The 14112-nt window shown below is 50.2% G+C and overlaps 1 protein-coding gene across 1 annotated transcript in view; it reads right to left on the reverse strand.

Moving 5' to 3' along the window:
* Positions 1-14112, reverse strand: part of LOC311367939 (neural cell adhesion molecule 2-like) — a gene marked incomplete at both ends in the record, with an annotated part of 171606 nt that overhangs the window by 33059 nt on the left and 124435 nt on the right. The window contains 7 exons of the mRNA XM_084486812.1: positions 37-211; positions 3340-3461; positions 4471-4590; positions 8838-9014; positions 12380-12476; positions 13338-13540; positions 13849-13999. Of these exons, the coding sequence (XP_084342938.1) occupies positions 37-211; positions 3340-3461; positions 4471-4590; positions 8838-9014; positions 12380-12476; positions 13338-13540; positions 13849-13999 (1045 nt within the window). The remainder of the gene's footprint in view (positions 1-36; positions 212-3339; positions 3462-4470; positions 4591-8837; positions 9015-12379; positions 12477-13337; positions 13541-13848; positions 14000-14112) is intronic.

Below are 14112 nucleotides of genomic sequence, written 5' to 3' on the forward strand. Positions count from 1 at the left end.
TGACTATTGGAACGCGCCCGGGGCCCCTGCTGGTACCTGTGATGTGGGGCTCCTGGGGCATGAAGAACTGGTAGAAGGTGGGCTCCGAGAGGCCCTTGACGTTGCGTGCCGTGATCTCCACCTCGTAGCGCGTGTTCCAGCGCAGCGGCTGCAGCAGCGCCATGTCCTGGGCCCCCGGCACCAGCCGCGTCATCCACCGCTCCTCCTTGTCCTGTTGGGGGGCGGGGCCGGGAGGGGAGGGGGCGGGGTCGAGAGGGAAGGGGGCGGGGCCGGGAGGGGAGAGTGCGGGGCCGGGAGGGAAGGGGGCGGGGCCGGGAGGGAAGGGGGCGGGGCCGGGAGGGGAGAGGGCGGGGCCGGGAGGGGAGAGTGCGGGGCCGGGAGGGAAGGGGGCGGGGCCGGGAGGGAAGGGGGCGGGGCCGGGAGGGGCGGGGCCAGGAGGTGGGGGCAAGGAAGGGGCGGGGCAAGGAAGGGGCAGGGCATGGAGGGGCGGGGCCAGTAGGGGTGGGGGGCAAAGAGGGGTTCGGGGCCAGGAGGGGCAGGGCCGGTAGGGGGGGTGGGGCCAGGAGGGGTTGGGCCAGGAGGGGTTGGGCCAGGAGGGGGGGGGGGGGGGGGTGGAAGGGGCGGGGCAGAAGGGCAAAGGCAGTGGCACCAACTTCAGGTCAACAGGTCAGCCTACTAGAAGGATTTCAAGCATTGTTTTATTCGCAAAAGACAATAAGCAATATTTTTTTAGAATGCTGTCATGCACCTGCACATGAAATGGAAAATCGATCTCTGAGCAATCGATTTCAGCACGTTCTTTCTGGACAGCGCCATTTACGAACAACGTAAGGAGTGTTTCCTAAGAAGACTCCTAAGAGACCGTTCGGGAACCACACCTATAGAGGTAAACAACTTTGATAAGTCTAAACGTAGAAGTCTTCGTAGAGCGCTAAGAGTGGACGTTATCGGGAAACCGGGCCCTGCTTCATCGCATCTCGGCATATGTTAACTTTTGAAACTGCATCTTGAAAGGCAAGGTTCATGTTGTGGGCATTACAATGCACGTACGTATTTCCTCTTCTTGTATGTCCTTGACGCGTTGCTCTGCCAACCATTGGTATGTCTGGAATGTTGCCAGCGATGCTTTAGAACGATTGGTGGGGGAGATTGAGGTGGAGGGAGGTGGCGGGGTGCTATCGCAGCGCAGCGCAGCACAGCGTTCTATCGCTCAGTGCAGCGTTGTATCACGTTTGCTTTATTTAAAGGGGCCAGACAACGAAAACGTTCACTTAGTTTCAATATTGAGGGGTTTTTGCACCCCCAACCTTATCTTTGGGGGTGCAAGAAACCTTGTGCCCCCCCAGAGATGGCGCCAGTGGGCAAAGGTCACGATGAGGAGCCGGGGGGAGGAGGGAAAAGAAGAGAAGGCGGCATTTCTCGGCCGCGTTTGAAGGAGCCTTCGAAATGGGACAGCCCTGACGCGCCGCTGTGACGCAATCGGTCTTCAAATTCAAAGGACGCAGACCCTGAATTGAGACACAACATCTATAACTTGTATAACTTGTATTTGTATAGCATAAGTAGAAGTACACAATAAGTACATTTGTCAGAAGAAAGAGAAACAACAATATATCTGTCGGCCAAGCGCTAACAGTCGCTAGGTTAACCCATTCCCCGTATACAACAAACGTAGCTAGGATAAGACGCTACATGATGCTAACTACTATTTTTAAGTAGCAGGATGTACAGACATACAATAAGTGCGTACATAAAGTGCCAGGACATAGAAACACAAACTTTTTTGTTATTTTTTCTTGCCAGAATTGTACAACTTTGTTGCTGGAAAACATCCATTAAAACACCTATCAGCCTCTCTCTCTCTCTCTCTCTCTCTCTCTCTCTCTCTCTCTCTCTCTCTCTCTCTCTCTCTCTCTCTCTCTCTCTCTCTCTCTCTCTCTCTCTCTCTCTCTCTCTCTCTCTCTCTGCAAAGCTTGATTTAATTTATATAATTTGGACGTTACCGATATAACTGGCATTCCTTATATTTAGATCTGGATGTATTCGTAGATCCTAATCCTTGTAAATTGGATGCTATTGTCATGAATCAGATGCTTATCCTTCACAGAAACGAACCCTTATGAGTGAATATGTTTTGTGTTTTCGAGATAGGATGACTTCTCCTACTTCGGTATCATGTGCTGTATGTTATGTTGCCTTAAGAAGGTAACGGCGTTCCCTTGTCCGTTTTCCGGGGTCTCACCATCTTGTACTTGACCGACTGGGTGATTAAGTTTTCTAGCCTCATATAATTTACATTATATGTAAAATTATAATAATATAATTTACATTATATGAGGTGAATGTGTTCCCGGGAACGCCGCCTCAAGTTTCCAAGAGTGTCTCATCCTCTTAAACTTGACATACTGGGTTATTTTGAGGTTTCTACAATCAAATACTTTACTTTGTAAACAGCTTTCCCGGGAAAGCCGAGACGGTCTCACCGTCTCAAACTTGTTATTAAGAGTTTTCTAGGTGCCGAGGTGGTCTCACTGTCTTGGACTTAACATTAGGGATCGACCGATATGGATTTTTTAGGGCCGATACCGATTTTTTTTCATCAGCCTTAGCCGATGACCGATGCGCCGATACCGATTTTCTTGAGCTGATATTTGGAGCCGATACTACCCTGGAAATCCAGAGTTCTGGATTCTTCAATTTGAATTTGCTCAGCGAGTCACTCTGGGAACGAGCAATATACTCACTCCCCGATGCCCCTGGCCCAGAACATTAACCAATCACATCTGATATAGGCGGGCCAAAAGCGTTTACCGACCGGATACGTCTTATCTATTGGTTAGCTCCGCTGGTCTGGATACGTCACCCCTTGTATTGTTCTGATTGGTCGTAGTGTTATCCAATTGCGTGCAGTGATATTTTCAAATGCATGCTTGGTGCCGCCCCTCGAGTTGGGCCGTTTTCATGACTCGTTGCCAGACCCTACAGCTTTCGGATGTGGGTCTGGATTTCCAGGCTAAGCCGACACTGCTTTTGCTCCCTCAATTTACATCATTAAAATGACACAATGATAACAAATGTTATAAGTCTCAATTTAAAAAAGGAACATTTATTGAACTGTCTGTAAATCATGCTGGGAAAAAATATTTTTAAGAAATCGGCCGATACCAATACACGTAAAAACACAAATATCGGCCTATAATATCAGCCGGCCGATATATCGGTGGATCACTACTTGACATACTGGGTTATCTTTAGTTAGCTAGCATCAATTAGGCCTACTCTATGTTATGTTTCCATACAAAGAAGACAGCGTTCCCGGGAACGCAGAGGGGGGCTCACCGTCTTATACTTGACGATGTACTCCACGATGGGCATCCCGCCGTCGTCCTGCCTCACCAGCCCCAGCCGGTAGGCCACTCCCACCCCCCGCTGGCCGTGCACTGCGGGGGGGCTGGGCTCGCCTGGGGGAGGAGGGGGAGGGGGGAGGGGGTGAAGAGTATGAGTAGGAGAATGGATCCACTGCGCTTTGACCGTGAGTGAGTTAGCATGCAGCTAGCACAGCGGTGTTGAGCGTATGGCATCCATCCAGCAAGAGGAGAGTGTGTGTGTGTGTGTGTGTGTGTGGCCATGTATGTGTGTGTGTGTCTGTGTGTGTGGTTGTGTGTATGTGTTGTTGTGTGTGTGTGTGTCTGTGTGTGTGGTGTGTGCATGTTGTTGTGTGTGCAAGTGTGTGTGTGCCTCTGTGTGTGTGTGTGCGTGCGTGGGTGGGTGGGTGGGTGCGTGCGTGTGTGTCTGTGTGTGTGTGCGCACGAGTGCGTGTGTGTGTGTACGCACGTGTGTGTGTATGTCTGTGTGTGTGTGTGCGTGGGTGGGTGCGTGCATGTGTGCGTGTGTGTGTGTGTGTGTGTGTGTGTGTGTGCGTGTGTGTGTTGTTAGATCCGTCGACTACACCCCCTTGTGGGAGGTGGATTTAGTGGAACCTGTTGTCCAGTAACGGTTAACAGGTCGGTGAGAGACTGGTCTAGCCCCTGACTATCGTATGTACCAGGCGCCTACCCCGCTTGTTTCAGCGCCCCACCCCTGAGCACAACCCCGGCCAGGGCCGTGGCTCCAACCGCGTCTCTGTGATAGCGCTCCCCTGGGATCCAGATGGGTGGTGTCTGGAAGGTGGGGGTGGGGGTGGTGACGGAGGTGAAGGTGGAGGTGGGGGTGGTGACGGAGGTGAAGGTGGAGGTGGTGACGGAGGTGAAGGTGGGGGTGGGGGTGGTGACGGAGGTGAAGGTGGGGGTGGGGGTGGTGACGGAGGTGAAGGTGGGGGTGGTGACGGAGGTGAAGGTGGGGGTGGGGGTGGTGACGGAGGTGAAGGTGGGGGTGGTGACGGAGGTGAAGGTGGGGGTGGTGACGGAGGTGAAGGTGGGGGTGGGGGTGGTGACGGAGGTGAAGGTGGGGGTGGTGACGGAGGTGCCTTACGTATGGGGAGCGTCTGGAAGCTCTCGGTGGGGCTGGGCCCCCCCTGCCCCTTCCCGTTGACCGCGGCCACCCGCACCTCGTAGGTGGTGTTGGGCTCCAGCCCCGTCAGCACCACCGTCGCTGGTGGGACACACACATCTTCATCATCATCATCATCGCTTTGACGTCATGATCAGGGCAAACAAAGAGTTTGTGCGTCGCCTAAATGGAGTGCAGCAAAAAAATTGAGAGCGACATTCTCACAAATTACACCGTGATCCAAAGTATCACGATCCTACATTACATCAACAAACGTTACGACTGTTGTCTTCAGCCTTGTCAGAAGAATCTTATTTGGCGGGACACTTTATTATTGTTATTCCACTGACTTGACAATCCCTTCTTTCCTCTCCTTCCGTCTTCCATCCCTCCTACATCCTTTCCCGTGCATTCAGCGGTGTTCCAGACATTACTTCCATCACCGTTAACCTCCGCGAATCTGGAACCTCAAGTGATACCGCGGCACGCCCCCCCCCCCCCACCCCCAGAGTCTGACTCTGGCCCCGTGAAGGAGGAGGAGGAGCAGGATGAATAGAAGGAGGAGGAGGAAAGAGAGGAGGAGGAGGAGGAGGAGGAGGAGGAGGGGTAAACAATGACTCTGGCCCCATGTTTGATTTCATTCTTTGCTTTAGCGTACCTGTTCTGGTTAACAGTGTAGCACAGGAGGAGGAGGAGGAGGAGGACAGGGAGGGAGAGGAGGGAGGGGGAGGAGAAGGAGGAAGAGGAGGAGAGGGAGGGGGAGGAGATGGGGTAAACAATGACTCCGACCCCATGTTTCTGTCTTTGCTTTTCCGTATCTGTTCACAACATTTCTGCACAGCCAAAGCAATTCAGCCGAAACGAAACAGAATAACCGTGCACCTGTGCAAACACTGTTAGTGTTGGGGCCTTGAGTTTTGGTTTAAATTATGAAATTAGATGAAATATTAACTTGGTTTGCATTTGTGATATATGCATTTTGTGGCGATCTGTGGTGATTGACTGATAGGTCTCACCTGGGACAGAGGTGTGTCACGCTCTAACTGGAGCCTATAGGACGCCCTCATATACGGCAGGAAAGGGTCTTTGTTCAGGTTGGAAGGCAAGAGGAGAAACAATTTCTTGACCACAATATTTACCACATTATTCACAGTATTCTTCACATTAAATAGCGACATTGTTTATAGTTTATTTCGTTCTTTTCCTGGAAAGTCAACCGGATTATTGTTTAATAAACAACTCTACATCAAGTTAAAGACTTATAAATGAAAAGATTGTCCTATGACTTCAGCCTCTCCAGCGTTCTCCGGACTGATTCCCGGTATGGACCCTGCCTGTCCCCGGCCTGCCTGTCTCTGTCCCGGTGGTCCACTCTGCCTTCCGCCCCCGACAACGGGTCCTGCCTGCGCCCTGCCTGTCTTCTGTCTGCTCCTATCTGTAAATAAAAGTCATCACCGACTGTCTGCCTGCCTAGTGTGCTGCATTTGGGTCCTCTCCCGATCCATTACAAATAGGTGTTTTGCATTCTGCATCTAGTCTTACAGAAAACTAACGATGCACTTTGCAAGTGTGGATAGCAATGTTTAGGCAGAGAACACTTAGACACACTTAGAGCTGGATTCAAATAAATAAATAAACTTAACAAAACTGTAAATGAGTCCACTCGTCTCGTTATAATGAAGTCTGGGTTCTCGTGGTTAAATTATGCAGCTGATTCCCTCAATGATTTGCAAAATTAAAAATTTTTTTAATAGAGAGCCAGAGAGACAAAGTTCAAATTAATTTAGATTCATTAAGCCAATTAAGTTTAGTTTGCCCTCAACATTTGCGAGTTACTTCATTAATGCTCGGCAAAAAATAACAAACAACAAAAAAGCTTGTTATGGTAGCATTCTCTATGCTAGCGCAGGCGTCTATTTTGTGCCTTTTTTTGGTGCTAGCTTCCACTTAGCAGCTCACTCCATTACCACTGTGTGGTAATGGACTCTGAATGAGGGATGGCAGCAATAAGCCGTTAGCTCCTCGCTAACACCCGGCAGACTTATGATTGGTGGACATGAAGGAAGAGGAGGAGGAGGAGGAGGAGGAAGAAGAGGGGGAGTAGGGGGAGGAGAAGGAAGAGGAGAGGGAGGAGGAAGAGAAGGAGGAAGAAGAGGGGGAGGAGGAGAAGGAGGAGGATGAGAAGTAGGAGGAGGAGGAGGAGGAGGAGAATGAGGCGGAGGAGGGAGAGGGGGAGGAGGAGAATGAGGAGGAGGAGAATGAGGAGGAGGAGGGAGAGGAGGAGGAGGAGGAGGAGGAGGGAGAGGGGGAGGAGGAGAAAGATGCAAAAGATGAAACTAGGTGTACAGTGTGAAGGCTTATGGATGGTAGGGGTCTCTGGAAGGTGGGTGGAGGTTTCATGACGGAGGAAAAATACGAGAAAGAGGAAGAATACGAAGGAGGAGAAGGTGGGAGGAAAATAAAGGAAAGGATGAAGAAGAGGAAGCAGGACATGGATCTCTTGACTAGATATGTTAACGCCCTCACGCCGTTTGAGCGAGCGAGGTTGGGTGTGTGCGCTGTGCGGCCCGGGAGGGTGGGGGTAACGGATGATGACGAACGGATGGCGCTTAATCCCAGATCAGTAACGTCTCCGCCCGTGCTCCTCACAGGGACGGGCTCGTCGCCATCGTTAATATTTAACGATGGTAAACAAACAGAAGGAACTCGAGGGAGGGGCCAGCTGGCGGCTGAGGCTGAGCTGGGCCAGTGCTAGAGACAGTTTGTTGTGAAATGATTAATGCAAAAAATAACTGCAACACAAACGCAACAAAAATGCAGCGGTAATGAGGTTATTGATTATGTTCACACGCAAAGACACATTAAACGGTGAAAGTCGAATGCTGCAATATCGTCTATAATAATCAAATATAAGTCATATTTTTTTCCAAATTGTGATATCTAACCTAGCTTCTCCTGCTGATTCTCTACGCCAATCAGAGTGCTTTTTACATTCCATAATCACTATCTGCCTAATTATCTTTGACTTCAGCATTTGTTTTGCTAAATACAAGATGAACTTTAAAATAGGACTTAGGTAATTATGCTATGAGGCCAACGATGTGCTATATTGCTTTGTTGTTCACCTTTTGTAGCAGGTAAGCAGAAACATGGCAGGTGTTTTGCTTATACCAGACAAACTGTGGCCAAACTCTGACCCCTAGGCTTACTTACGGTCCTACTAGTCAAATCAGGGACACCCGATCAATGACACGGCTTACATTCATGAATCGATTCAGCTGTGGAGCCAATTAACATCCCACACTATCGATCACACACACACAGTAACAATGTCTTACAGCGGAGTATACGCACAACGCCTTGTAAAGAGAAACAGCCATGACTGTAATATCACTGTACGTTGACTACAGTAGTCCACTAGTACTGCAGCAGGTACTAGTGGAGGTACTCACTGTGGGCTGAGGGCTCTAGTACTGCAGCAGGTACTAGTGGAGGTACTCACTGTGGGCTGAGGGCTGTAGTACTGCAGCAGGTACTAGTGGAGGTACTCACTGTGGCCTGAGGGCTGTAGTACTGCAGCAGGTACTAGTGGAGGTACTCACTGTGGGCTGAGGGCTGTAGTACTGCAGCAGGTACTAGTGGAGGTACTCGCTGTGGGCTGAGGGCTGTAGTACTGCAGCAGGTACTAGTGGAGGTACTCACTGTGGGCTGAGGGCTGTAGTACTGCAGCAGGTACTAGTGGAGGTACTCACTGTGGGCTGAGGGCTGTAGTACTGCAGCAGGTACTAGTGGAGGTACTCACTGTGGGCTGAGGGCTGTAGTACTGCAGCAGGTACTAGTGGAGGTACTCACTGTGGGCTGAGGGCTGTAGTACTGCAGCAGGTAGTGGAGGTACTCACTGTGGGCTGAGGGCTGTAGTACTGCAGCAGGTACTAGTGGAGGTACTCACTGTGGGCTGAGGGCTGTAGTACTGCAGCAGGTACTAGTGGAGGTACTCACTGTGGGCTGAGGGCTCTAGTACTGCAGCAGGTACTAGTGGAGGTACTCACTGTGGGCTGAGGGCTGTAGTACTGCAGCAGGTACTAGTGGAGGTACTCACTGTGGGCTGAGGGCTGTAGTACTGCAGCAGGTACTAGTGGAGGTACTCACTGTGGGCTGAGGGCTCTAGTACTGCAGCAGGTACTAGTGGAGGTACTCACTGTGGGCTGAGGGCTGTAGTACTGCAGCAGGTACTAGTGGAGGTACTCACTATGGGCTGAGGGCTCTAGTACTGCAGCAGGTACTAGTGGAGGTACTCACTATGGGCTGAGGGCTCTAGTACTGCAGCAGGTACTAGTGGAGGTACTCACTGTGGGCTGCGCTGTGGGAGCGGACCTCCCTCCAGCGGTGGGCTGAGGGCTCCTTGTACTGCAGCAGGTAGTGGGCGATGGGGACCCCGCCGTGGGAGTCGGGCGTCATGAAGGAGACGGTGGCCAGGCGCTGGGAGATCGCCGACAGACGCACCGAGTACGGGCTGGACGGCACGTCTGGGAGGGGGGGAGGGGGGGTAAATATAGTATAAAATGATATACAAGTTAGTTATTCAGTCCGGCCCGAAACACAACCTGAAGCAGGGGTCAGAGTATCCCTTTAATAACATAACATAGTTCCCATTACAAGTTATATAAGGAGCGGCATTAGCTCAGGGTTGGCTGGTAACCGCAAGGTTGATGGTTCGATCCCCGGCTCCTCCTAGCTGAGTGTCGTGGTGTCCCTGAGCGAGACGCCTCACCCTAATTGCTCCTGACGCGCTGGCTGTCGCCCTGCGTGGTCGACTCCGCCGTCGGTGTGTGAATGTGTGTATGAATGGGTGAATGTCTGTCAACACTGTTAAGTGCTTTGGATAAAAGCGCTATATAAATGAGGACCATTTATATAAACCTTGTTTATGTTGATACTCATCCATTGAAAAGGTATTTGCAAACATTCTCCTTGGCACCTAGAGATGTCTTCCTCTGTCTCATTGAAAGGTGTTAAAGTCTTTTGAATTACCATCGCCGCTGGAGCCACAAAGTCTGAAATCGACTGACTTCTGGGATGTGTAGATTCCTTTCTCTTCTCTCGCAGCCTTCCTTGCAGCCTTGCAGACATGTCCACTTCCACCCATAGTGTAGTGCAAATGAACTCTCTCTCTGTCTCTCTAATCCTTAACTCTACAATGGTGTCAGGACCACCTGGCTCAAGTAGAGCTGACATGAATGAGGAGACCACGCTGATCACAAAGGAAGAACAATATTTATTAAACTAACTATATACAACTGTAATCAGTAATGGGAAGCCAAACAAAAGAAATGTAGTGCATGCAATGCAAGTGTAGTGCATGTCAGTGTAATGTTGTGTAATGCAAAATAAGGTAATGATGGAGGAAAGGCTGGCCCCGCCCATTCTGCTGCAGAAGGGTCTGCAGAAGAGCAATACATTTTGTTCTAGTTTCGATACGTTTTTGCGGGAGCCAATCACCAAGCTGGCTTTTCCCCCTAGCGTGCTATTGGCTGGTTTAACACAATGACGACAGGGTAGCGACGGCAAGCAGCCAATTGCGTACAGTCAATTAACTGCCCGTTGATCACGCCTCTTGTGCTGAAGGAAATGACAGCAGCTTCCCCAGAGCAATGTGCAATCTACGATTGAGCTTGGTCTGGCAATAGCCAGGCTAGTGATTTTATGCCACCAGGTGTGAGTGTGATCAGCTTGTAATGGCTAATCCCACTCACACCTGGTGGCATCATTTCAGCCCTTGAAATAAATGATTCTTCATCAGGGAAATCATTGTGTAAAGTGTGATGTGTGGCTGTTTTTAATTGCTGTTGGGGGTAGGAAGTATCTTCTCAATGCCCCTCGTAGCTGCCTAGCATTTCACAGGGCACACTGGCAACCTTTCCTTGTCAGAGTGGTGTCTTGTGTATCAAGACCCCACACAAGTTGAAAAAAATCCAGCGCATGCACCAAACGCAACAAAAAGTAAGTAGCAGTAACCTTGACTTATGCAAAAACACTCGCGTTCGCTGTGTGGGTGCAAAGCAGCACTGGGTTGGAGTAAAAAATATGAAAAGAAAAACGTAAACTCTCCACACAACCTGAGCAATGCATTAGCAGAGCCCAGGAGTGGCATAAGAGTTGTATTTTAGGATGCTCTTGATTGCGTTGAATGTGTTTCTTTACATAATGTTTGATATGCGGGGGTGAATCATGTATGGTCCTGATTGACATGTCACTTGTTTCCCTCTTGTTCAGAAACGTGACCACTCACAGCCCTCCACAGCTGAGGAGGAGGAGGAGGAGGAGACAGAAAAACACACTGTGGTGATTGGCATCTCCATGATGATAGGTCACTTGTTCTTCAAGCAGGATGGTTGATTCTTAAGTGGAATCTCAAGTCGTGTCATGTGATGTTTACAATGATCACCAGTGAAGCACACAACTGTTTTTATCAGAATAACCGGTCCTTCTTAGGCGAGTTATGATGAAAAGACGTATGCATGAATAGTGTTTGAATTTCAAAGAGTGCCCCCAAAATAAGTTGTCCAGTCCAGTGAGAGTAAGATAGCTTAAGAGCAAAGATCTGCACACACAACATGTATCTATGCATAAAGCGCAGGTATACACATATCATTTGGACAAACATATATCAGAAATACACTTGCCATAAAATTGCCATAAAAAGGGCAATTTTTTCAGGAGCTGAAAAAAACATGTAATTCTGATAAAAACTGTTTTTATCAGAATTACAGGTTCTCAGGCAATTTATAATGTGAAGATGTATGCTAGGTCCTGCATGATGGAGTGTTTGAAGACCTTCTAAAGCGTGTCCCCCACAGTCCAGTCCAGTGAGAGTTAACACTGCTTAAGAACAGAGACCTTGCCCTGCGCACATCACATCTATCTATGCATAAAGCACACGTATACACCTATCATTTGGACATGCATATAAAAATAATAAGATGAAATTGCCATAAAAACTGTCCACTGTTTTTATCAGAATAACAGGTTTGCGTTATAATATAAAGACGTATGCTAGATCCTGCATGATGGAGTGTTTAAAGATGTTTCAAAGAGTGTCCCCAACAGTAGAGTCCAGTCCAGTGAGAGTTAACACAGCTTAACAGCAGAGAGATTGCCATAAAAATGTTAAACTATTGAAATAAAATGTTAAACCAGTCCAGTGAGAGTTAAGACAGCTTAAGAACAAAGACCTTGCCCTCTGCTTTGCAGCAGTCATGCATTTTCAAACACCACATGCATTTATGCATGAAGTGTGTGTAAACCTGCATCTACACTCTGTGTTTGAAACATTAATGTCCACGCTGACCCCTGAGGGCCCCGGGCTCCTCTCCCCTCGCTCCACAACCCCACGTTTCTGAATTGCTGTTTAATGTCCAACTCTCCTCTGTGTCGCTACCGTCTCTTGTTCTGACATTTCCGTTGTGCTCTTCAACTTAAAAACCTGATATTTGGCTCATAGTTAATTCATGGTGAGACTTGATGAAGCCGTGTGTGTGTGTGTGTGTGTGTGTTAAGCTGTGTGTGTGTGTGTGTGTGTGTGTTATACTGTGTGTGTGTGTGTGTGTGTGTGTGTGTGTGTGCGTGTGTGTGCGTGTGTTATACTGTGTGTGTGTGTGTGTGTGTGTGTGTGTTATACTGTGTGTGTGTGTGTGTGTGTATGTGTGTGTTAAGCTGTGTGTGTGTGTGTGTGTTATACTGTGTGTGTGTGTGTGTGTGTGTGTGTGTTATACTGTGTGTGTGTGTGTGTGTGTACGTGTGTGTTAAGCTGTGTGTGTGTGTGTGTGTGTGTGTTAAGCTGTGTGTGTGTGTGTGTGTGTGTGTGTGTGTGTGTGTGTGTGGCGTTCCTCACCTGCTTGGGCCAGGATGAACTCCTGGTACCTCATCCCGATGTTGTTCCTTGCTGTGCAGTTGTAGCGGCCAAAATCACCGTCCGACAGGGGCGTGACCTGTAACCACGACGACAAGGGACATTGGTGAATATATATATGTATTTAATTAATTAATTAATTAATATACATTATAAAATATAAAATTTACAAAGTCGAGCGGTTGAGATATAAAAGATACAAATTGAATACGCTATCTTAACTTAACAATCTCTCTCTCTCTCTCTCTCTCTCTCTCTCTCTCTCTCTCTCTCTCTCTCTCTCTCTCTCTCTCTCTCTCTCTCTCACGGTCTTTCTGGATTGTGGCTTTTCGAACACGCGCGCTCCTTTGATTCCAAAATAAAAGGCAGGGATCGTCTGTCAGCTTTACGGTATTTATTTCACCGAAAGCAAAAAGAAAACATGAAGTCCAAAACCCAGTTCAGGAGGAGCCGGGGAAATTGAACTAGCAACCTCCTGCTTACCATTCAACCTGCTCTACCTGCTCCTGACCCACTGCCCTAAGGCAGCCACGGCGGGATCGGCCGAGCTCGTCGGGTGGGAGTTAAGGGTGAGGTGCCTTGCTCAGGGACACCTCAACAGTCAGCTCAAGAGGAGCTCTACCGCCTGAGCCACAGCCCTTAGGCAAGGCCCTACCCAGACACAGGGGGAATCGAACTGGCAACCACCCTCCACCCGGACACTCTGCTCAGGAGGAGCCTGGGGAATCAAACTAGCAACCTCTGGTGACCAGTCAACCCGCATGAAGCTGAACCACGGCCCTGAGGCAACACCCGCCCCCACCACCAGGGTACAGGCCCCTGGTACAGGGCCCCTGGTACGGGGTCCCTGGTACGGGGCCCCTGGTACAGGGCCTCTGGTACGGGGTCCCTGGTACGGGGCCCCTGGTACAGGGCCTCTGGTATGGGGGCCCCAGCGTACCTCCAGCAGGGAGCGGCCCTCGCTGCTGTGGACCCGGGCGTTGGGGCCCTCGGCGGCGTTGGGGCCCTCGGCGGCGTTGGGGAGGCCCCCCCTCCGCCACAGCACGGCGGCGGGCGGGTTGGACGCCACGTCACAGCTGAGGTTGACGGCGTTGCCCTCCCACGAGTAGAAGACGGTCTGATTGGTCAGGAACTGGGGCACGTCTGTTAGGCCCCGCCCCCAGGAGCCAGAGCACATAACACCACAGAAGAAGAAGAGGAAGGATGAGCAACGTTTAGCAGACGCCCTATCCACAGCCACTTACAGCCACACCCACATTCACCCACTCACACACACATTCACCCACTCACACCCACATTCACCCACTCACACACACATTCACCCACTCACACACACATTCATCCACTCACACACACATTCACCCATTCATCCAGCAGGGTTGTGTGTGTGTGTGTGTGTGTGTGTGTGTGTTGTGTTTTTTGGGGGGGGCTGTGTTGCCGTGGCGACTCACACTCCACGTCCAGGAACAGGCTCCTCTGGTGGCCCCCGATGCGGCTGAGGGCCTCGCAGTGGAAGGCCCCGCGGTCGGCCCGCCGCACGTCGCTCAGGGTCAGGGAGGACGAGCCCTGGAGCCCACGCACCTCCACACGGCCGTCACCGCTCTGTCACACAGAGAGAGAGAGAGAGAGAGAGAGACACACACACACACACACAGAGAGAGAGAGAGAGAGACACACACACACACACACACACACACACACACACAGAGACAGAC

The sequence above is a fragment of the Micromesistius poutassou genome (assembly GCF_964030765.1).
Source record: "Micromesistius poutassou genome assembly, chromosome: 22".
In the NCBI taxonomy this organism is placed as follows: domain Eukaryota; kingdom Metazoa; phylum Chordata; class Actinopteri; order Gadiformes; family Gadidae; genus Micromesistius; species Micromesistius poutassou.